Below are 23,968 nucleotides of genomic sequence, written 5' to 3'. Positions count from 1 at the left end.
TAACTAAAATGTACAAAGTCATCTGAGGAGTAAGAAATGTTGGGTAGCAAATGATTTATCTGCACCCATCACTATGCATGCTCCAAATCTGACTCAAAGGTCCAAGCCCTGCTTTCTTCCTGCCCCTTTTGGAATGCTATGTTCCTTTCCTCCAAGAATCCGGTTCTACAGCCACAAATGTAAAGGCTAAATGAAATCAGATACTTATAAGATGGAATGAGATATCAGGAAATGAGTCCAGGGCATACATTTGAAACTGTTAATGGTCATCATTAGCAGCAAGAGCCCTCATTTGTACAATCACTATTTCCCAGGGACAGAGCTATGGCATATTAACACCATGTCACTTAATCCTCAACAGCACCCTAAGAAACTCTACCCTCCTTCCAGACTAGGGGTGCCCAGGGAGATTAAGTAACTCATCTACTGTTCCAGAGCTCCGGAACCACAGACTGAGATTTGAAGTCACATCTTTCTCAATCTAGAATTCATGTCCTCTCCATGAGACAGACATTCTATCATAAGAGAGTTATGACCTATGTCTGCAATTGCTCGGTGGAAAGGCTTAGCAATGTACAGCTGAAAACAAGACAGCCCCTAGCAGGGTTGTGCATGACCTGTAATGTCCTTAGAATTATAAAAGACACCTTACTTAGAGGGACAAATTGGGAAAGTACACCCCTACAGCTAGGCTAGGGGGGAAAAATGGCAAAAGGGGTTTTGGAGTTTAACAAATTAGAGGATGATTCATCAATGATGCAAAGTTTATCAAACTCACCACCCATGCACAGACTTAGCAAACCTCATCCTACCCAACGGTGGGCCTTGGGTTCTTTCCCCTGCATAATGGGCACAGAGTCCTGAGTTGCTGCTGAAGTCCCATGCAGTGTACACACACACACTGGTCCCACAAGGCCTGCTCCTGTGGCACAACCTCATCTACATACCTGGACGTCAGCTTTTTCAAATGTCCTTACCTCATTGCAGCCTGGGTTATCCACCAGCTGATGGCTGCTGGCATGTAGAGGCTGGCCAGCATTGACAGGGTTCAAGACCACCTTGTCACCTATGACCACCTGGAGAGAAAGGAGCAACACAGCTTTTCACAGGACAGTTTGGGACTGCACAAAACACTGCTGCATGGTTCTGGGAGGCCATCTCAGCATGGATCAGCATTTAACGGCTGACTCGTGCAAACAGTTTGTGTTCTAAAAGAAGGCTGAGGCTGGATTTCAATGCACAACTGTTGCGAGTTATACTTCAATACTTTGCAAGTTGGTCCACAGCACTAAGAAGGGCTTTTGGGTATTCAGTTGAGATACTTGTCTAAATAAGCTTGATTCAATTTTGGGAAAAGCAGGATACTATTTTGAGTGATCTTTATGTTTAAGAGAATGAAGTCATGTTTCTAGAGTCTTGTTTCTAGAGCAATGATCTTCAGAATTGTGACTACAACATAAAGAAATCTATTGTGTAATACAATTCTTTTATATACGGCAATAAACAGCTTTTACGTTTTTAAAGGTTTATTTTTGTGTATGTGTATGTGTGAGTGCCCACCTTGTCTGTGTGTGTACTATGTGTGTTCTGTTCCCATGGAAACCAGAGCGGACTTCAGATTCTCTGCAACTGGAGTTACAGGCCATCTCTTCGGCCCCAGCAATAGATACTTAAATATAATGTTCCATAACTGAAACAAATGCCTGACCAGAAACCCATACCTACCCTTATGTATCACACAGCCTGATACTTTCTATTCCAACCTACTATCTAAACTGACAATCTCAAACCACTGAAGTGTGAACAGGTCAAACCTTATAGTATGAGAAAAACTATTTTTTAAAAGGTAACTATTCGTGTTATAGTCTGAACTAAGTCAAAGATTAACAGATTAAATGACAGAAAAGCAAAGATTTACTGAAAACAAAACTCAGAACTCAGGTACATTGTGTGTGTGTGTGTGTGTGTGTGTGTGTGTGTGTGTGTGTGTGTGTGTGTGTGTGTGTGTGTGTGTGTGTGTGGTATGCTGTATGTGTATGATGTTTGTGTGCATGTGGAGGCCTGACAAAGATGTAGGAAAACCTGTATCATTTTCTACTTTATTTCCTTGAGACAGGTTCTCTCAGGGAACCTAAGTTCTCTTCCTTGGTGAGGCTGGCTGGCTAGTGAGTTAGAGGATCCGCCTGTTCTGCTCTCCCGGTGCTTGGGTTAAAGGCACACACAGCAAAGCCTGGCTTTTATGTGGATACTGGGGATCTGAACCTAGCTCCTCATGCTTATCAGCAAGCCACCTCCTCAGCCCTGCATTTTCTTTGCATGGGGGAAGTAGAAGGAAAGGAAACAAAAGAGATGTCTGTCTTCCTGCAAGGTAAAACCCACATCTTTTGAGACTGACACATTTTGGAAAAAAATGTATGGCTATATTTTCTATAACCTGAAATGATTCTAAGTTCATTAAAAAGACCTTATCCCTTGTGGATCAATATCCACTGGATGGTAGCAGTAGAGGACAGGTTGCTATTATTATATGCTATGCATACAAACACAAACTATTTAAACTGACCACAGCTTATCAACTTAAATGGTATTACTAAAAAATGGCAAAGCCTAGGTTTTTTGGTGTGGGTTTTTTTTTTTGGGGGGGGGCGGTGGGTTGAGACAAGGTTTCTCTGTGTAGCCCTGGCTGTCCTGGAACTTACTTCTGTAGACCAAGCTGACTATGAACTCACAGAGATCCACCTGCCTCTGGCACCCAAGTGCTGGAACTAAAAGACATGTGCCACTAATGCCCAGCTCAGAATCTAGTTTTAAGTGAAGGGTAGGTGAGTATTTCCAGAACACTACATGCTGTTTAAGGTGCCAATTTCTTTTTAGGTTTTTTTTTCTCCTTAAGTATCTATTTTAGAACCTTAACAAGGTCAAGTACATAGCTGATAGCATTTAAACATATGCACTGTTAAGTATGTGCCCACGTAATGACTGACTAATTTAACTAACAAATATCCAAAGTGTTCTCAGTTGCCTTGAAAAGGGATTCCTGAGGTTTTGTATTGTCCAGAATCCCAGGACAGGGGCCTACTGTGGTTGCAGAAGGAGATGGAGAAGCTGCCCTGCTTGCCGACACAGGAAGCATGGGGCGAGCACACAATCCACTCCCATTTCCTACTAAGGCTGCTGCTTTTCCACTTTCCGTCCTTCAGTATTTCCAAAGCAGCTGGCCATTTCTGTTGCACTCATGGAAATGGAATGGCAAGGGATCCTCAACCAGGATATTAATTCAGGATGGCTGTTTGCATGGTAAAATCACTGAGGTAATAGGATTTTTTTCAGAGGCCCAGTAGGAAAAACAGAGCGACTGTATTTAGGTCACACTTCTCTTCATTTCCTTGTTTCCCAAACACTAGTTTCCATAGCAATCTGATCTCCTCTTCTGCCTGGGGCTCCAATGCTAACCTTCTCCTAGCTGAGCCTCCAGCACAGTGAGGGCTGGAAGCATGGCAGGGAACGCTTTCCTGGCGGAGGGGAGGCAGCACTTACACTGTCTCCGATGGAGCGCAGCTTGTAGAATGGTTGAATGTAAAACCAGGACCCTTCATTTCCAGCCTCATCCAAGGTCACTCTCATGGCGTTCTTCTCTAGCAGGGCCGGAAGCCTCTTATTCACAGTTAGGTATTTATTGCTTTTCAAATGCAGGAGCTAAAAATCCACAAAGAGAATAAAGTATGAAGTCTGTGAAGTCTCTACCATAGCTCTCTTGGTCATGTAAAATACTTAGCAAACGTTCCTCCCACCACCGAGCTGCTTGAGAAGCGGGAGAAACACAAAGTACCTAATGCTTGGGAACAACAGAAGGAACAGTGAAGAGAGGCAGAGAAGAGGGCAGGAGAGAAGGGAAATTTGTTGGCCTTTTTTACCCATGTGGCCTTGGATGAGATAGATAACACAGAAGCCAACGATACCATCATCTGGAAGCTGCTAGCGAGCCAAAGCGTCGCCTGTGGACAGGGGCTAAGTAAGGAACTGTAGGCTAACTCGTTACTGATACCAGTGGGGAATGAAGGAAGGTGATTTTGTCCATAGGCAACAGTCTGATTTAAAAGGCGATCCCATCAAGGACTGTTATTCCTTGTGAAGAACAGGGTGACCCTGGACGTCCACCTTCAATGCTCCAAGCACTCTGTTCTTCCCTCTAAGATGACGACTACATGAAGCATGGAAGGGAAAAAGATCCAGACGGGAAAGAGTTTGTCTAATAATCTGGACCAGTAAGTATTACTAAGGTCTCCCAGGTTGACAGGTAAAAGAAAAACCAGAACACAAGACTTCTCAGTCCCTAGAGAAGGCAGGCCAGCCTGAGACGCCACTGCAGCTGCCATATCTCCTGTTCACGTACTACCACACGAGCACCCTTAAGAGGCCCACACATCTACCGACAGGGATGCTGGGAGTGGAGGCATAGCCTGTATCATTTAGGAATCCTGGATAGCCTACAGCCAAGAGAAACAGGAGACAATACTGTGCCCCCCAGGCCCTTGATGCTCCATTGGTGAATGGCCTCTAATCCTCCACACATGGGCTCACCTGGGAAGGTGAGCCCAAGGCCTGAGACCAGAAATAAAACTGAGGTCATTTAAAACTACCCTAGAAGAAGATAGCATTACCATGGGTTTGGCATGTCATTCTTGAAACCTCACAGGACTAGACTGTATTAGCTGTCAGCATTCCCTATGTACTTCTTTCAACCTCAGTTCCATCCAGTTCTCCAGTCTAACCAACTGAGTGTCTTCTACTCTGAAACTCAGAGTACTGCCCTAGATTGAGAACAGGATGGAACTTCAAAAGGATAGGGAGGAGTGATCATCTAATCCTCCAATTGCTCTGGAGAGTTATTAAGAGGCCCAACCCAAGTAGCCATTTAATCAAAAACCATTAGCCAGGAATGGTAACCCCCATACCTGTAATCCTAGCACTCAGGAGACCAAAGCAGGAAGAGGACTCAATGCCAGCCTAGGCGATATAGTAAGATCAGAGCAACCCTGGGCAACTTAGCAAGACTCTAAGTTAACTTCTGCACCCCCATTTAAAAAAAAATCACAGAAAGTTGTCTTTTTAATAGCAATAAAAATAGAAAGAAATTCCTTTCTACTTAGTAGTTTACAAGGTTACAAAAACCGAAGCTGATAACCTAATGGAGAGGGTGTTCAAAAGTTGTGACACCATCTTTGTGCCTGGGTTAAAATGATCTAGAAACTGGGTACATTCAGATGGTCCCTGGGCACTGTGATTCCTCACAGAATCTTCTCCAAGACTGGGTCGGGTCTGCTCAGAACCTTCTGGGAAAGACTTGTGGAAGCCTTATTTGGACTATGTTATCTCCATTGCAGGTTCAAGTGTAAAGAGGTATCAGGTGACCCAAACAACCATAAAATATGTCCAACAATTGTGAAATGCTTTGGACTAATAAAAAATTTATAAAATAGCATACATTTTATAATTAAAGATTTGTGAAGTAATCCCAATGCTTAGAGAGTGGGGGTAAGAGGATCAAGAATTGAGGGTCAACTCAGCTACATGGTGAGCATGAGGCCAGCCTGTACTGCATGAAACCTTGTAAATATAAACGTGTGTGGGCACGCGTGTGTGTGTGTGTGCGCACATGTGCAAAGAACTGTTTTTATTTTCTCTGGCAAACAGCTCTTGTACAAAAGCTAAAATTTACATACAGGGCATTCAATTTTCACTAAACAGAAAGAACTCCCAAGCATCATAAATTAGCCAAAACTATTATAATCAGGGTCCTCTTCAGGCATGGTGCTTCCCATCTGAACCCCCTGCACACAAATGATCAGCAATCGGCTGAGAAAGAAATGCTTACACCATGACACAACCCAAATAAAATGCCCAAGTGATACAATAAGAAACATGAGGGGATTGTTACTGTGTCTGTTGTTGTTGTTGTTGTTTAGGTTGTTTCCAATGAAGCAGCTGCCTCTATTGGAGCCCCACCACTAAGGAAAGGGCACACCCATGTGACAGGGTTGCTTCCTCAGTTTCCTTCTTTGTCATGTTCCAGCTCCAGAAAAGGAAAGTGGCCTGCACCTACCTGGATCACATTGCCATACTGGATCACAGTGCCCAGCAATTTCCTGTTTTCTGTCTCATTCTGCTTCTTTTCCAAGTCTGCAGCATGCTGTAACATGGACAAGGAAGACTGGTCACAAAGAGAAAATGGGTTCCGTTCCTCTGTAGCAATACAGAATCACTGTCACCAAAACCACCAAACAAGCAAATCCCTGGGTATAGCCTGAGGCGCTATGAAATGAGCCAGGAGCTTGCAAAGCTCATCTAACTTGGCTTAGCTTATGCACTAGCTTGTGTCTCAGCTTTCAGGGCCTTTGGGGCTTAGTTAAAATGAGCTTTTTCTTCAGGAAGTCATGGGCATTGACTTATGAGAAACTAGTCAAGAGCATGTAATATATATTTTAACAATAAGGCTAGAAAGGTTTTACATCCCTCTTGTGATTTGCAAATATTCTTTAAGGCTTTGGAATAAAATAAAACTGAATTGAAAAGCCGACTTGGGGCAGTATGTGGTTTGGGGAACTTCACTTTATTATGCAACATTTGTGAGCTTGCTTCCTTATTTGTAAAACCAAGAAAAAATTGGTACCTACAGCTTATATAAATCACCTTGCACTGTGGCTACTCACTGTACCATATGTGGCCTATTACTGATTACTGTCAAGTATTTATTCTTCACAATTTATTTAATTTTCATGTAGCTCCTTAAAAGGAAGATGATTACCCCACTTTTAAACAAGAAACAGTGAAATTTAAAGGTTTGGTCAACATCACACAGCTAACTGAATGTTGAGTACAATGGGCTTGGGTGAACTCTTTTCTCTATTGTCTATAACAAATTTTGTTTCATTTCAGTTTAGGTTTTAATCATGCATTTATTAAATGACAGAGCTAATCCTCAAATGTGCACTTGAGTAAACCTCCTAATTTGCAGACTTATAAGTAAGATTGAGAACATGACCGGTCAAACCTGCCATGCTTGGAAAGGTGGTAAATAGAAGGTACAAGAAGAGGCTCCTGGGGCCGCCATCATGAAGAGCTTTCTCCCATTCTTCTGTCCAAGCAGTGTTAAAGGAGCTATGATATCACAAGATGCTGACAGAGAACTACTGACATTATGGACAATAAGCAGACTATCATTCAAGCCCATTATCCATCCTTAAAATGGATCAAAGAAACATGACATGAAAGAATTACATACAGAATCTGATGGAAGGTGACAGCCCAATGACCAGTAATGTATTAAGACTTCAGAAGCCTTTGTTTGCCATTTCTCTCCCTAGAGTTTCTCCCCTTCTCTTCAAGCAAGACACTACCAGATGCCAATGGGTTCCCTTTCACAGGGAACACACCTTCATTTTCACAGGAATTTTGTGGACCTAGTGTTAGGGTCCTTACATAGAAACGTTATCATTGGACTAAGTTGATACGTTAGAGCAAACCTCAGTTGGTGTTCTTGCCACAAAAGGAAACTCTCAAGCATTAATAAACTACCATAAATATTACAGAAGATTATGAAAGACACATCATAGGCATTCAATAACTTTTCATTTTAATTAACTTTTTATTTACTTATTGTGGTACTAAGGATAAAACCCAGGGCCTCACACATGCTGGGCAAATGCTTTACCACTGAGTAATATCCCCAATCTTTCAATAAAATAAATATGGTAGCTGGAATAGCAATGACCCACATAGACTTATAGATTTGAATACTTGGGTCAGCATCTAAGAGGAAGAACCTGATATCCCAAACATTCCAACCATCAGATTTGATAAGATCGCCAGATGTTCCTGAACCTAGCACACACATATTCCTCTTTTGTAGATACCCTTGAACCCTGGAAATCCCCTTACCCTAACCTCTGCAATGATTAAAAAACCCAGCCTGCCTGGGCTTGGGGCTCTCTGCTCTCACCACTGCATCAGACAGACAGAGAACCCAAGCTCGAGCTTGAATAAAGGCTCTTTGCTTTTACATATGGGATTCAGTCTCTGGAGTGGTCTTTTGGGGGTCCCCATGATCTGGGTATAACAACAGGGGGTTACTGTTAAGAGACTTTTAAACAGTGTTGAGACTGTTATAGACTATGGGGAATTTTGAAGTTGGACTGAATGCAGTTTTGCATTATGATATGGCTACAAACCTATGAGGACCAGGGAATGGAATGTGGTAGTTTGAAAAGGAATGGTCCCCATAGGCTCACAGATTTGAATGCTTGGTAATTAGGGAGTGGTGCTACTTGATAGGGATTAGGAGGTCTAGCCTTCTTGGAGTAGGTGTGGTCTTCTTGGAGGAAATGCGCCACTTGGGGGTGGGCTTTGGATTTTCAAGAGCCCAAGACAGGCCCATCCTCCCCCACCACTCTCCCTCCCTCTCCCACTCTGCCTGCTGCCTCCCAGTACAGATGCTGAATTCTCAGCTACCTCTTCAGTACCACATCTGCCTGCATTGTCATGCTTCCCACCATGATGATAATTTATTGAACAGCCGGACCCCCCCAAATGTTTTCCTTTGTAAGAGTTACTATGGTCATGGTGTCTCTTCATAGCAGTAAAACATTTACTATGACAATAATTTAATCATTATTATTAGGGACATGATTCTAAAACTAAGAAATGTTTTGAAGATGATTTTAAGACAAGACTTAGGTGGGCTGGGTCAAAATCCTACAAGTTCAGCATCTTCTCTGGCTCTACCTGTGGTGCATGTGATTTAGAAATTTGAGCTTTGGAGAAAATTACAAGAAACAATCCCAATTCACAAGCACAATAATGTGCAGGAAGACAATGACCTGCCTATCAGTGGGAATCCCTGCCAGGCACTCATGTGCACACCAGCCCAAAGAGGAGTCCGTTCACCCATTTCTCTCCCTCTTTTTTAAAGAGATGCCAGTCTTCTACTCTCAAAAATACAAAGAAAAAGCCACAGAATTCCAGTCATATCCAGCAATAATGGCTTGCAGACAATATAGCAGCACTCAGTAGCCATGATGACCTCTGTTCAGACAAGTCTTCAGTCCTACCCCCATCCCATCCTTGTTCTCCTATCTCTACTCTGTGTTTCATATACTCTAGGGCTCTCCATAGTTCCCACAGGTAGTTTTCCAAATCAAACACTGGCCTGGTTTCATTTGGAATGAGAGTTTACACTTTGTACAGAATTATTTGTTCTTTCTACTAAGTTGTTCTCAGCTAATATTGAGTGGACACTCAAGAGGGAAAAAAATGTCAAAGGGAGAAAAAAAAATCAATGGATCGAGAAAAATAAAATAATATTTTTTTAAAAAAACCCACAAGCAAATACAGCTTTTCTATGCCCAAAAACATCACACCAGTGAGATTCAGACTTACAGATTTCTTGAGTAGCACTTCTTAGACTCAAATGATTTTAAGATGGAAAATTCTCAGGAACCTTTTCTTATTCCCAGGAAATTCCAAAAGCCTCAGTTTAAGACCTAAGAGCCTAAAATATTTATTAAGTCCCTGTGTTAGCTGGAAGGAGCCTCAGTTGAGGAAATGTCTCCGTATGATCTGGCTGTATCTGGGCAGCGTGGCACATGCCTTTAATCCCCGCACTTGGGAGGCATTGCCAGGTGAATCTCTGTGAGTTCGAGGCCATCCTGGTCTACAAAGTGAGTTCCAGGACAGGCACCAAAACTACACGGAGAAACACTGTGTCGAAAAACAACAACAAGATCTGGCTGTAGACAAGCCTACAGAGCATTTTCTTAATTAGTGATTGATGAGGGAGGGCCAAGCCTACCGTGGGTAGTTCCATCCTTGGGCTGGTGGTCCTGGGTTCTATAGAAAGCGGGCTGAGAAAGCCAGGGGGAACAAGCCAGTAAGCAGCACCCTCCATGGCCTCTGCCTCAGCTCCTGCCTCCAGGTTCCTGCCCGGTTTGAGTTCCTGCCCTGACTTCCTTTGGTGATGAAGAGCAAAATGGAAGTGTGAGCTGCAAAAACCTTCTCCTCCCTAACTTGTCATGGTGTTTCATCACAGCAACAGACACCCTAACTAAGACAGTTCCTACCTATGCTAAGAGTAGGCACAAATCAGTGTCACACTGACCATCAAAAAGGTACTTATCCCTAACAGAATCTAATTCCAAAGAAGTGAAACTGAAGAGCAAGGACAGTTGTCTAAAATAAAAGGAAAATAAACAGAGAGTAAGTGGAGACTAGACTCTAAGAGTTATCTTAAAGACACCTGGAAGATCACAGCTAAAAAGTTTGTCAAACTGTGAACTATAACTCTTTTACTTCTGTTAACAAGGTCACTGGACAAACACAGAAAGCAGTAAACTTGTGAGCCCACTTCCACAGCTCCTTCTCCTATAAAGAGAAAGTCTCTAATTCATTCTTCACTGATAGCTTGAATATAAAATATGTTTGTTTAGTGCAGGGACTCAGTCGCTAAAATGCTTGCTAGACAGCAAGACCATGAAGACCTTAGCGTTCAGTCCCCAGGACTACATCTACATAAAAAGTCGGGCAGGAATGCACAGGCTTGCAATCCATTGCTGGATGTAGGGGAGGTAGAGACAGATTCATAAGATTCTACGGTCAGCCAAAGACCCCCCCCCCCCCCCAAATAAACACAATTACATGTGTGCATACAGACAAACTTCAATACATACATCCACACACAGAGAGAAAAAATAAAATTCATTCAAGTTCATGCATCAGTCCTTAAATAATTCCCCTCACAAGACAAAACTTGGTTTTTAAACCAAAAACATCCATCATGATTTTTAGGTTCAATAGACAACATAATATGTAGATTAAGAGGCAGCAAGACCCAGACTGCACCTAGACCCACAGACTGAGGCTGCCAACTTCCTTGAAAAGAAGGAGATCATGATTACTTAAACTTTTCAAATATATCCCATAAACATACTGTAACACAGTGAACACACACAAACTTTCCAAGGATAATCAGGGGAGGGGGGTATGGTGCTTCTCTCAATGGACTTAACTTTACTCTGTAATTTTATTGCAAGACTTTTGTCTTTCTTAGATAACCGAGCAAAAGCACAAAGTCTCAACTCTTTTTTTTTTTTCAAATGGCCAAAACAATTTGTCAGGATCTTGAGTAAGTATCCCCATCCCTCTCCCCACAGGGAATGGTTATCTAAAATTTGAATATTGTCATACAGTTGAGCAACCATGTAGCCATTAAAAGTGAAAAAAAAAGTCTTCCACTTTCTCACAACGAAGTGAGAAACAAACATCACTGAAATAAGAGAAAATAGCATATCCAACCAATGGTTTAAAATCTCCCTGGGGAGCAGAGTACACCCAACAATGAAAACCAAGGTTAGTCTTCAAAGAATAAGGCTCGGAGATCCCAGCAGTTAATGGTTTTTCCTTTTCCTGTTCATGTTTATTTTGGAATTCTTTTCCTATAGCATTCATTTGTGTGATTATTGGAGCTACATCTTCATTGTGTCTCTGTGGCAAGTAGCTTGGATATTTTTAAAAGCCATATAATTTTTTTTATGTTTTCTTTAAAGACTTTGTCAAATAAAATAACCACTATTCATGTTCCTTACACAGTGGGTTAGGGGCTGTTTTTAATTTCTAAGAACTAAATATTCCATCCCACAGTTTCTGGACAGCTGACATTACCGTGTGCCCTAAACAAGATCAAGGTGAACCCTGCTATAGTCACCTGTTATTTTATTTCAGAAATAAAACAAGCATTGTTAAATCGGTACAGAAGGGGCACTGGATGAGTGGAGAAAGGTTATTAATGTAAGGTCAATGAGCTCTCAATGACGTAAAAGGATACTGAGTTAGAGATCCAGAAAAACAGCTACTCATATCCCAGACTTTAAAAAACAATAACGACTTGTCATTCCTCTGTTTGGCTTAGGTCAAATAGCTTAATGACATGCTCATTCTCAAAATCCAAACAGTCTGGGCATGCATTTCAAGGTCATGGGCAAACCACTCTCAGGAAACATTAGCTAACTAAGGTTGTGATATGAAGGTGAAGTTAACTCATTTGGCCAAGAGACTTCTGGGAAATCAGGACATAAAGAGTCAAACAAAATCCAGCTTCTGTTGGAGTGAGCACACAGTAAGCAGCCACTAGATGTCATTCTCCTTCAGAGGGCTGTGCACATTGCTTACCCCAGTCAAAAGGATATTGAGTGGTCTAGACAACAAATTCCTTAAATGGCATTAATTAAAAATAGCCTGACCTCTGACTCCCGGGTGCTGCCCAGTAATTGACCAAAATAAAAATGAAAACCCACTGGAGACCAGCCACCAGCCCCCATTGGCAAGGAAGGCTTTCACCAAAATACCTCATTTTAATGACTGCACCAAAACATTCAGAAGATTTGGGGACAAGGGAGAAGAACTCCAACTAAGCAAGAAAGTATGACCCACACAAAGTCAAGGGCAGTCCCATCACTCATAATGAAAAAGCTGTGCCAGCCATTTCATAGCAGGGCAAAGAATTGGTTTCCCTTACAGTTAAAATATACATATACATACATACATATATACACACATACATACATATATGTGTGTGTATGTGTATGTATGTGTGTGTGTGTGTGTATATTATAAAGGACATAATATCCCCCATCTTTCTGTCTTTTGTCTCTTAGCCTCTCTGTCTCTCTCTGTGTCTGTCTCTCGCTGTCTCTGTCTCTGTCTCTGTCTCTGTCTCTCTCACACACACACACACACAAAGTTGAAAGTTTATAATCACGTTTAAGAATAGATTAAAAACAAAAATAAACCTATTTTGCCCATTTCAGTTGCAGGGTAGAACATCGAAAGGAACTGCTCATAAAAAAAAATGCATAGACCACAGGTTGCAAAGGGCACTAAAGACTCACATCTGGCTTTAGCCCAGCCATTCGGAGTTGCTGGGGAGCATATGCTTTAAGCCTTAACTGAATTAGCTGCCAGCATAGTTTGAAAATCAAAGTATTACACACAGAAGCATAGATTTCTATCTTCACTTGTCAAAGCAGAAGCCACGTGCAGCTCTCTCAGTCCACCTTCCCACACAGCACTGTGGGGAAGGCGGTGGGGGTGCTGCTTCCCTCAGACCTGCATGTGCAGGAACTCCACGTGCAGCACTACCCTCCGAGTCCCTTTTAGTCTTGCTGGCTTCCTGTTGGTCAAGAGGAATGTGAATCTGAACCCCTGCAGTAAAAGGCACAGGCGAAGAAAGGGCTGGAGATATACTGCTAAGATCTCATTGAACACAGTGATCTTCATACCAGAGACACAAAGGCAGGACAACTAAAGACACCTAGGGCTTCCACAAAGACAACGCCCCAGGTATTTGCACCCAATAGTGCTCTCCTAGGAGCAAGGAGAATGGAAGGACTTCCCCACCCCTTTAATGAGAGGCCCATGTTCCCATCACAGGCACGCAGGGGGTGGGGCTGGGGTTCTGACTGGCACAATGATTAGAAGAGGAGGAGTGGAGTTAGCGACCCTCAGTGGACAGGAGTCAGGCAGGCTGGTTCCCATGACATGCCTGGGTCGGTCCTGTGCAACAAGCTCATCCCACACAATCTTATGGCTGCCTAGACATTCACCTGGATTAAAAGGCACCTACAATTTTCAGAACCCAGGATCCCACTCCACTTTATACCTCAGTAAAAGGCATAATTGTGTGTTTCATTAGTACTTATCACCAATATGGGTCCCCCCAACCCCGTGAGTGTGGGTACTGTTGAATGAAGCAAAAAGTATGCTGTATGTTCTTCATAACATTACCCAGAGTTGCAGGTCATTTTGAAAAGTCCCCTAGCAGTCCCCACATCCCAAGTACTACCTGCCTGTATCCGTCAAGTCCTGTAAGCCCTGATTCCCTCGTCTCTCAGAGCAGCTGCCACCACACATTAACTGAGGTGCACTATTTATTATGTAACTTATCCTTTTCCTTTTATTTCTCCCCTGTAAATTATTTTTAAAAACTGATACCTAGGGATCCATTGCACATTTGCAACATTGTACAGTATTTTCTATGGGGAGGTAGCGATGAGCCTGTGGAGACTAAGCCCAAAGTCATGATTACTGTAACAATGACATAATTCTTTCTGTCTTTAACACAATCTCTAGCCTCCGGATCTTAGCTTCCATTCTTTCTTCTGCTCTGTTAATTCCGGGAGCCTCAGACCGAGGCTTACACGTTCCTTCTCTCTTCCTCCAGGACACTTTCCCTGACCGCTGTGCCACATGCTCTTAATCAGTAAAGGGTAGTTGGCTCTGTATTGCCTCTTTATTGACTGAGGCAGCATTACCTCATTGTTCTTTATTTGAGAGAAGCTTCTAGATGGTCAAGGCTCCAACACAATTCTCCCTCTAGTGCCGAGTACAAGGCTCAGTCAGCCAGTGTTTCTCAAGTGTCTCCTCTGTTGCAGACACCATGAGAGAAGCCAGTAACAGGTGCAAACAAGAGAGATGATGCCCCGGCCTTGTACGGCTGCCATTTTAATGAGTGACAAATAATTAAGGAACTTATTAAACATAATTGCAGACTATAATCAGCACTGAGAAAGACATAAACAGGAAGCTGAAGTGGAGAAAAACAGGAAGCATCTCTGGGAGGACGTAGGGAACACCGCTGAAATGATGGCGATGCTGAGAAGAAGAACACAAAGGTCCTAGCTCAAGAACAGCCTGGCTTAGGATGATCTAGACAGGCGTATCTGGAAAGGTCATGTGACTGGGAGGAGTGTGGGCTGCACAACAGAATAAAGTGAATAAATCCTAATGTAATGAGAGGGCAGTACAGTAGCTCCAGAGAGAAGTTCAAAGCCCAGGCACAGACAATCATAACAGGAAGAAGTCTGGATTTCATTTCTGGGACAGTGGGAGTGACTCTACATGTCTCCCACTGGTCTCTGTATGAGCCGATGGAAGTTAGGACCCTGAGCAGTAGATCTGGAACTCAGACTCCTCATTGGAACATCACATGCTGAGGGAAAGACTCCCTTCTCATAACTTCCACCTCGTCAAATACAAATGGTTATGACATTGCCACATCTGAGCCAGACCAGAGCAGGCTGAGACTGGAGACATTTTGAGCCCCTCCAGGTCCCAGCGACCATCTTCAAGTTATGATAAGCACCAAGAAGCACCATGCTTATGTTTCTCCTGTCTACTTCCTGAATACCTAGTGTACGTGAATCCTGGCTGCAGACACAAGAGACTCAGCAAGAATCAAAAGTGATGTAGGTGCCTGCCCCATGCAGTTTACATTCTAAGGAGACACACAAGTGACATGGAGAAAAATGAAACAGTGTGAAGAATGGAGTATTCAATAATAAAGTTATAATGGATCTATGTCAGGATCCCCCTTCTACATTTCGACACAGCTTCTCCAGGTGTCAGGTACCAGAAGAATTACATCCTAATGTTATAGGATGATTGTCTCAGACAGGTTCGGAGACTTGCTGTGGCCACAGCAGATCAGCAGTACTGTGAGCACTTCTTTTACATGCCAATTAATATGACAAATACAATGATAATAGTCAAAATTTATTAACAAATGGACAAAAGTTAATAAGCACTAATTAGGTCACTGATGGTGTTCATAAGACCTCTTTGTACCCTTTGGTGTGATTCTCATCCTTCTTTTAAGGTGGACATGACCACTGTGTCCACTTTATGGGTAAGTAGCAGAGTGAGAAGGAGTTATATGATTTGCCCAAGTTCAAGGTCCATGAGTGGTGGAGCCGAGATTCAATTCTAGCTTCCATTTTGCCTCAAGCCACTCCTGGAAAGTCTGGGTGGGGGGAGTGCTACCTCCCCAGAAAATATCAAGATGACTGTTGTCCTTCTATCCTTAGATTTTTTTTTTTAAAGAAAGTCAGGAGAGTGGAGAGATAGTTCTGCAGTTAAGAGCACTAGCTGCCCTTGTTGAGAACCTGGGTTATAGTCCTAGCTCACAACCATAAACAACTCTAGTTCCAAGGGATCCAAAGCCCTCTTCTGGGCACTGTACACACACATGGTGCAAAGAAATATACACAGACAAAACACTCATAAGATGATGATGATGATGATGATGATGATGATGATGATGGTGATGGTGATGGTGATGGTGAATTTTAAAAGCCCAGCAGATGGGGTCACAGGCTGATGTAATCAACCCTTTCCCAGCCACCCCCAGCCACCATGCAGGTGACCACTCTGGACACCCCATCGCTGATAAACCATCTCCATACATACATGCAATTTGTTGAGCAGCACCGCATCGGTTGTACTGTTGGCCCCGGGCTTAGCAGCTTTCCAGAACTGTTTCTGTGCAGAATATCGATTCATAGGACATAGCTTAAAGAGGCAGTCTAGAAAGAAAAACGAAAGGCAAAAGCTGTTACTGGGGACGCATATGTACTCAGCCTGTGACAGACACCTTTCTAGTTTTACTAAGGTTTTATAATATCCTACACATAAGTGTCGGTACGGAGCCCTTTCACAAACTTTGGTCTTAAAATTTCACAGACACTGTGTAAAGCTACAGATGATGAAACTGAGGTTTACAGAAAGGTAATCAATTGTCCATTGTCACCAAGGCAGTTAATGGTAGAGCAGGAACTATATGTCCAAATCCAGTGCTCTTACTCTTTCTCCACAGTTACCACCATCTATCCATGGTAGATAACTCCAAGGCCAAAAAGTACCCACTGTAAACAACAACGTATATATGGATCTTTGGTCTTACTGATATTTTTGGGGGGTCTTATTGATATTTTTAAGGGCAAAACTAATAGCCTATATATAGTTTATTTGAGAGCACCTCCTAGAGCAAAGGTCTTTCAAGTGCCATGTGCATGATGGCCCTCTGGGATGCAGAAGTTTCAAAAACAGCAAAATTCAAATTGAAACCAATAAATGTGCCCTTGTCCCCTTGCGAACAGTGCATCCTAATTGCTTCCAGTTAGCAATCCCGGCTCATGTGACTTTATTACACTGTCTTATGCAGCATGGACAAGTGGCTTCAAGATTTCTGCAAAGAAATTGACGCAATGACTGTAGTAGCAGAGCAACTGAGCAAACAAGAAAAAGGCAGATGTGATCTTTCTCTTATTCCTCTTTTCAGCCACCCCAAAGTACAGATAATGACCTAGTCACCCAGAAGGTCAAAATCATAAAGGAAAACCTTCAGTGTATTGTCTTCTGATGATGAACCTGACCCTAAGGCAGCCATAATGACCCGAGTGGGAACCGTCCTTGACAAATCCACATTGAACATTGGTTCTAGCAGGCGGCATTGTCTTGGAAGGTCATGGAACCTTTGGACAGGGGCCTATGTGGTGGATGAAGACCACTAGGGACAGGTCTTTTCGGGTTATGGACTGACCCTACTTCTTGACCAAACACTCGGCTTCCTATCTGCTGAGATGCAAATCAGCATCATTGCAAGCTACAGCCATCTCAGGCCGGCCATCATGCTCTCCATAACTGAGGGGCTGACACTCTTTGAAATCAAAGAAGAAAACAAATTCCTCCCTCTCTCAAACAGTTCTGGGAGATATTCCCTTACAGCAACCAGAAAAGGAACCAAAACAAGTCCATGAACTGCGATGAGGTATAAAACAACCATGTGGCCACATTGTGATTAACCGGACACTCCATTATTGTTTCATTATCATCTTCCTCACTAATTCTATAGTCCTGCTTATTTTTTAATGATGTATATATAACTTTTAAAATATACATTTATTTTAAGAGGGCTATGCCAAAACAAAGTCCAAAGGGCTGGAGGTGGGGGTGTAGACAAGTAGTAGAACATGTGCTTAGCTTGAACAAATTACCCAGAATAACAACAACAAAAGCTCAGAAATAATTTCCTTAGGAAACTAGTTTTTAAAGCCAATACCACTGAAACTCATTTTGACATACTAGGTATGCAAATAGTATGTTAAGAGAGAGTAAAATTAATAAACCTGGACCAAATGCCCAACTTGGAAGAACCACACCCTTTAGGTACATCTGAACAGGCAAATCCCTTATTCTCATCTGTTCATTAGAACAGATTCTCTTAGAAGACCTTCTCCAATAAATCCTACATATTATCTTATTCAAATAATTGCCTCACCATAAGAAAAATTCATATACTGTCCTGCAGGGATGGAGTTAAGTCCTGAGTGAATGTGTATTACTGACATGGGCACAGCCATGTCAAGGACCAATGCCTCAGGCAAGGCTCAGAGAGGGGAAAGCCTTACTCGGATCTGAGTGCAAATGTTGACAATGTGTATAGATAATGTCCGGTGTAGCTTCATGCTTCTACAAGGTTTTCCAGCCTGAGGACTGCCCCCTACAGAGAGTGCTCCTGCAGAGATTAGCTACACCTGCCTCCTTGTTCAGTTGTACACCATAAACCCTGCCTACTCATGTATCTGTATGCAACGACCCCACCTCCCTGTTCAACTGTACATAAGAAACATGTGGAGCTTCCTGCGTCCTGCAGCTTTCCCTCTGAGAACACAGACCAATCAGTCCCAGCTGTTCTATGGGTCTGTGTGTCTGTCACTTCTTCCTTTCCTGTTTGCTCTAATAAGGTCTAATCAGGGCTCTCTTGAGTCATGCAGAACATAGCTATGTCCAATTTATTTTTCTTTTTTTAATTAAGAAAATTTTTTATTCATTTTACATACCAATCAAAGATCCTCTCTTCCCTCCTCCCACTATGCCCAATTTATAAACACCAAAACCTGACTACAATTCAGAAAGCTCTTTCTTCTAGTGAGATCAGTGAATTTTCTCTATATACTATACTTGCAAATACTCGATATCATCAAAAAAAAATCTTTTAACTGTAGAAGCAAAGGAATTTTCTTCATTTTACAGTTTCATCAACTCAGTATTTCTATATGGTCACACACAGTTCATTACAAGGTAAACACGGGAATGTTGAAATCCATCTTTATCGAGAATCTGATTAATATGCTGAAAGTAATTTTCATTACATTTGAAAGGCACTACCCAGGTCTTTAGAGAACGAAAGACACGGCAGGAAGCCAGCTTAAAAAGATAAGGCTGCTCTCTGTGCCAATTATGAAAGGGATAAGTCACGGCCATTTACAGAACCAGTGGAAAGTGATGACATCACTTAGAGAGACTGTTTTCCTACCAGCGGGATGCATGCAAACTCTCCATCCACCTCCTGAATAACCACACTACGGGTCAGGACCCAATGTCCTATCCACTTCACAGGGTCCAGGTGGCGTCTAGGCTGAGCTGAGCTGACTTCCTTATGTTAACATTCCCCACCTCACCCCAGACCCTTTCAGTAGCGCTGGACCTGCGGCCAGGCACATGTCACAGAAGCACTCTACCATGCAGCTACATCTCAGGTGACCCTCCTACCTCAGGCTCCCTTACAAACAAGCCCAGCTAACCTGTCACTTAAATAAAATAAAACTCAGAAGTATGTCACCAGCACTGTTTCTAATATTTTTAGTTATTCACTGAGAATTTCATACACGTACATAGTATGTTTGACCATATTCACTCCTCCCTCTAACTCTTCTCAGGTCCTCCCCCACATCCACATCCCAAATTCACATCCTTTTTTAAAAAAGATTTATTCGTGTGTGTGTGTATGTGTGTGTGTGTGTGTGTGTGTGTGTGTGTGTGTGTGTGTGTGTGTGTGTGTGTGTGTGTGTGTATGTATGTTCATGTGTGTTTGGACATGTGTGCAGGTACCTAGAAAAGTCAGAAGAAGGCCTTAGATCCCCTCGAGCTAAAGTTAAAGCCCAACAAGAATGCTGGGAAACAAAGAACCCAACTTGGTCCCCTGGAAGAGCAGCAAGTGCTCTTAACTGCTGAGCCATCTCTCCAGCCACCCCCACCACTACTACCACCTCTGTTCCACTTTGGTTCTTGTTTGTTTTTTAATGACCCACTGGGTCTAATCAACAGCACCAACATTTAACATACGACTCACTTTAAAGACCAGTGGGGCTAACAATTTCAATTTTCACCAATAGTAAGATATAGAAAATAAAATGCCCCCCCTTTTTTTCTACCTCTAACATATTTCATATGCCAATAGCTTGGTGCGATACATTACCAAAAACTAAACACCACCACCAACAAACGTCTTAAGCTGATGTGAGAAACAGGCTGAATCCATGACACTAAGGGGTAGAAAGCAAGGGGAAGTGCTGTCTTAGACCCGTGTATGCTGTGGCCAAGTCACTTAGCAGGCAAACAGGCTCTGCCACACAGACTCAAAACTCAGGTCACTTCACCTAAGGGTGAGAGCAGGAATTTAAGCAATGCATAATCGAAAGCCTTGGACGACTTCCTCACCAACTACTTTCCTTGGATGAAATGTAGCATTGCATAGGCTGAAGTGTATTTACAACCAACTGTCAATGTAAATATAAGAGATGCGAACACGCTAGTAACGGAACCAAATTAGCCTTGCTGATTTTGCCCCATCTTCCTGGTTGCCTAGCAACAGATTCAAAGTGAAAATTAAATTAAGCATCCAAATATAATGCTAGACTACCCTTCTGGAACTTTGCAATTCCATGATTCCATGGTGCCCTTTGCTATTTGGATGGCACAGCAGAGCAAAATGAAGGTTCTGCTGGGTCCCAACACTGTGCTAAGTATAGAACCAGTCAGATACAAGACACTCAGTAGCAGAATATATACATATGATCTACAAGGAGGGAAGTAAGCATGTTTGTGTGTATGTATGTATGTATATATACACAAATACGCCCACACACACACTGTGGTTTGGTCTCATTCCAAAAATATGCCACAAAGGAAATATTATATGACAGGTGTTATTTTAAGCCTTTGAGGAATAAACTAAATTAAGCTTTAAAAAAATATCACTTAGGAATATTCCTAAACTTTAGCATATGCCACACCGGATTAAGGGAGGAGAACTCAGCTGAACTGAGGGGTTGGTAAGATGGTCTAGGGCTGGGTGAACGAGACACCAGAGAGAAGGAGGTCAGGTATCTTCAATGGCTGAAATGCACTCGAGCTTGGTTGGAAAAGAAATGATGAACTGTGTAGTAGATGCGTTAACTATGAAATAAGGACTTGGGGTGGACACCTAAGAGAAAATTGGAGGCCAAGAAGCCACAGATGTGCCTCTAGCCAAGTGGAATCAAACAGAAGGGAAGAAATAAGTGTTCTCATCAGAGACTACATCAAGGAATAAAGGTGGGAGGCCTTGATCTCCACACCACCCTCCTACCTCCATGGCTAGAAATTTAAACTCCAGCCTAGGTCCCTAAAGGCAGAGGTCTAGGGACGGAACAGCTGCTCAAAAAAGGGGCTGGATTAGTGATCCAAAATGTGCTACGATCCTGGGCTCCAGAAACAGTGGCTGGGGGAGGGAGGGTCTTTTGAGGACACTTCCAGCTCTCAGCTTCCAGAAGTCTACTCCCAAAATCAATTACTATTTAGTGAAGCGCTTGCTATGTGCAGGTACTGGGTACTTACTAAAACCAGAACTGGATACAGCAGTTTCTTAAAACACTATCAGTGACAGAGACAAACTATTCAAATAGTCAAGTTGAGTCACACCAAGTTCACAGTACTGGAAAATTAAATGAAGCAATTAAAATGTAATGTTCTGCAATTCAATAGCTTCCTGTTACCCTTTGCTGTAGGTACAGTTGGGCAAGAATTAGAGGAAAGATCTGTCTTTGGACACAGCCAGGTTGCATGGAGAACCAGAAATTCCCACAGGCATAAGCAAAGCATCTCCAGAACTGAAGGCAGACCTGAAGGGCGGAATGGGAATGTGATACAATCTCAAATGCTAACTTGATAGGGATCACCCAGGAGACAAAGCCCTGGGTATGTCTAGGAAGGAGTCTCTATGTGCAGGGATCCAGGGCTGAATAAAACAGAAAAAGGCCAATAGATGGAAACATGCATCTCTCTCTGTTTCCTGACTGCTGATGCAACATGCCTATTCCGCCCTCCCACACCCCCCCCCACACACACTTTTTTCACCATGATGGACTGTACCTCAAACATGAGTCAAAATAAATCCTTCCTTTTTCTAAATTGTTCCTGTTGGGTATTTTGTCGCAGCACTGAGAAAAGTAATTAATACAAGAGGAGACACTCTGTGGGGAAAGCATTCCAAGCAGACAACATATAAAATACAAAGACCGTGAGCTGGGAGGGAAATGATGTCTACAACCTTGAAAGAACAGGAAACAGAGGACTTGGGGTGATGTCTCAGTGGGTTAGACTACTTGCTGTGCAGGCATGAGTTAGAATCTCCAGCACCTTTATTTAAAGGCAACACAGCTAGGCATGCCTATAACCTCAGCTTGGGCAGTGAAGAAAGGTGGACCCAGGAGTACCCACCCACTCAGAGCATGTAATAAATAAACACACACACACACACACACACACACACACACACACACACACACACACACACACACACACACACACAGGCTGGCACAGTGAGTTACAGGAGATGTATCTCTAGAAGCAAATGAAAGTGATAGCATGCAGGGTAGCAGAGGCCTGGGGTTGGGGTAGGGGGTCATCTGAGTCTTGGTAATAGCAGTGGGAAGAACTTGGTCTGCCCTACGATTATAAGGGAGCTTTTTCTTTTTTAAGGTTTATTTTAGTTTTCATTAGGTGTACTTGTGTGTGCCTGTGTGTGGGTATATGCATGTGAACGCAGGTGCCTGAGGAGGCAGGAAGACAGTATCAGATCTCCTGGAGCTGGAGTCATAGGTGGTTGTGAGCAGCCAGATATGGATGATAAGAACCAAACTTGGCTTCTCTCCAAGAGCAATATGCTCCCTTAAGCACTTGGCATATCTCCGGCTCCTATGGGAGAATTTTTATTTGTCATGGAGCTTAATAAGAAAGCAGAGACTAGGCAGGAGCATGTACTGGCCAAAGGACTAGAAATCAGGATTTTATCTGGACTACACCAAGATTGGGATGTCCATAAAACACCAAGCAGAAATGATGAGCAGGTCAACCAGCAACCAGCATGTGGAAAAGGCCAAACAGCAGCCTAAGAAAGTCAGGAGACAGAAAGTGAAGAGGGACGATGGAAAGAGGGGAAGGCAAGGAAGTCAAGATTAGATATACATTGCAGCTGCCCATCAGGAACTAGAGACATCCCAGCCTCCCTATTGAAATCAAGAAAATACACTGTTTTGAGACTTATAAAAACTTGAGCTTGATTAGCGATTATCATACAGACAGAATAAAGTTCTCTACTTCCATCTCCGGGGGGGGGGGGGGGGGAATGAAGGAAAACTTTTTAAAAAATTTCAATCCAGTACCATCTATGAAACCAAAATTCATTTCCCAAAGTTATGAATGAAGATGGAGAGAGGAAGGGGGTAGAACTCGACAGATAAAGTGGAAGCAAGCCTGTATTTCTGCAGAGGAAAACCAAGAGGCCGTCTGCAGAATTCCAGGAAAGCTTGGGAGTTGGAGGCTGCAGCCATCGAGCACAGTACAAGTTAGGTGTCTCCTGAAGGATGGACTAAAAATGGATACTAGACCTTTATGCGCACCACCAACATACACACACAGTTAAAACAAGCAGGACTTTCCTAGAGAAGGAGAGTCCATGCATGGGGTGTGCTGACAGGTTGGGGTGGGCACAGAAAGAGGTTCGTTCTGAAGCTTCATACACCAACTATGGGGAAGGAGTAAGAGATGGAACTAGAAATAAATGGTTCAAATATAAATGTACAAATGGGATGGTGAGATATACAGGCTCTCACTGGGCAGGACCTTCTCACCAGCTGGGAATATAGAACAGGAAATGTCAATCATGGTATCTTGGGCCAACTTTGGTCAATAGCAGCCCACCTGTGTATGGCTTGCAAGCTAAGAAGGGTTTCACATTTTCACATAATCAGAAACAAAAAAC

At 42.8% G+C, this 23,968-nt stretch overlaps 1 protein-coding gene across 1 annotated transcript in view; it reads right to left on the bottom strand.

Annotated features, from left to right (window-relative positions):
* Positions 1–23,968, bottom strand: part of Itpr1 (inositol 1,4,5-trisphosphate receptor type 1) — a 344,324-nt gene that overhangs the window by 202,346 nt on the left and 118,010 nt on the right. The window contains exons 5-8 of the mRNA XM_052719669.1: positions 16,294–16,409; positions 6,104–6,190; positions 3,538–3,696; positions 978–1,076 (exon numbers count right to left, since the gene is read on the bottom strand). Coding sequence (XP_052575629.1) covers positions 978–1,076; positions 3,538–3,696; positions 6,104–6,190; positions 16,294–16,409 — 461 coding nt within the window. The remainder of the gene's footprint in view (positions 1–977; positions 1,077–3,537; positions 3,697–6,103; positions 6,191–16,293; positions 16,410–23,968) is intronic.

This window comes from Peromyscus californicus, unplaced genomic scaffold, assembly GCF_007827085.1.
Source record: "Peromyscus californicus insignis strain IS unplaced genomic scaffold, ASM782708v3 Scaffold_6__1_contigs__length_162567912, whole genome shotgun sequence".
NCBI lineage: Eukaryota > Metazoa > Chordata > Mammalia > Rodentia > Cricetidae > Peromyscus > Peromyscus californicus.
The sequence above is the reverse complement of the archived record's forward strand: the minus strand, read 5'-3'. Positions and strand labels throughout refer to the sequence as shown.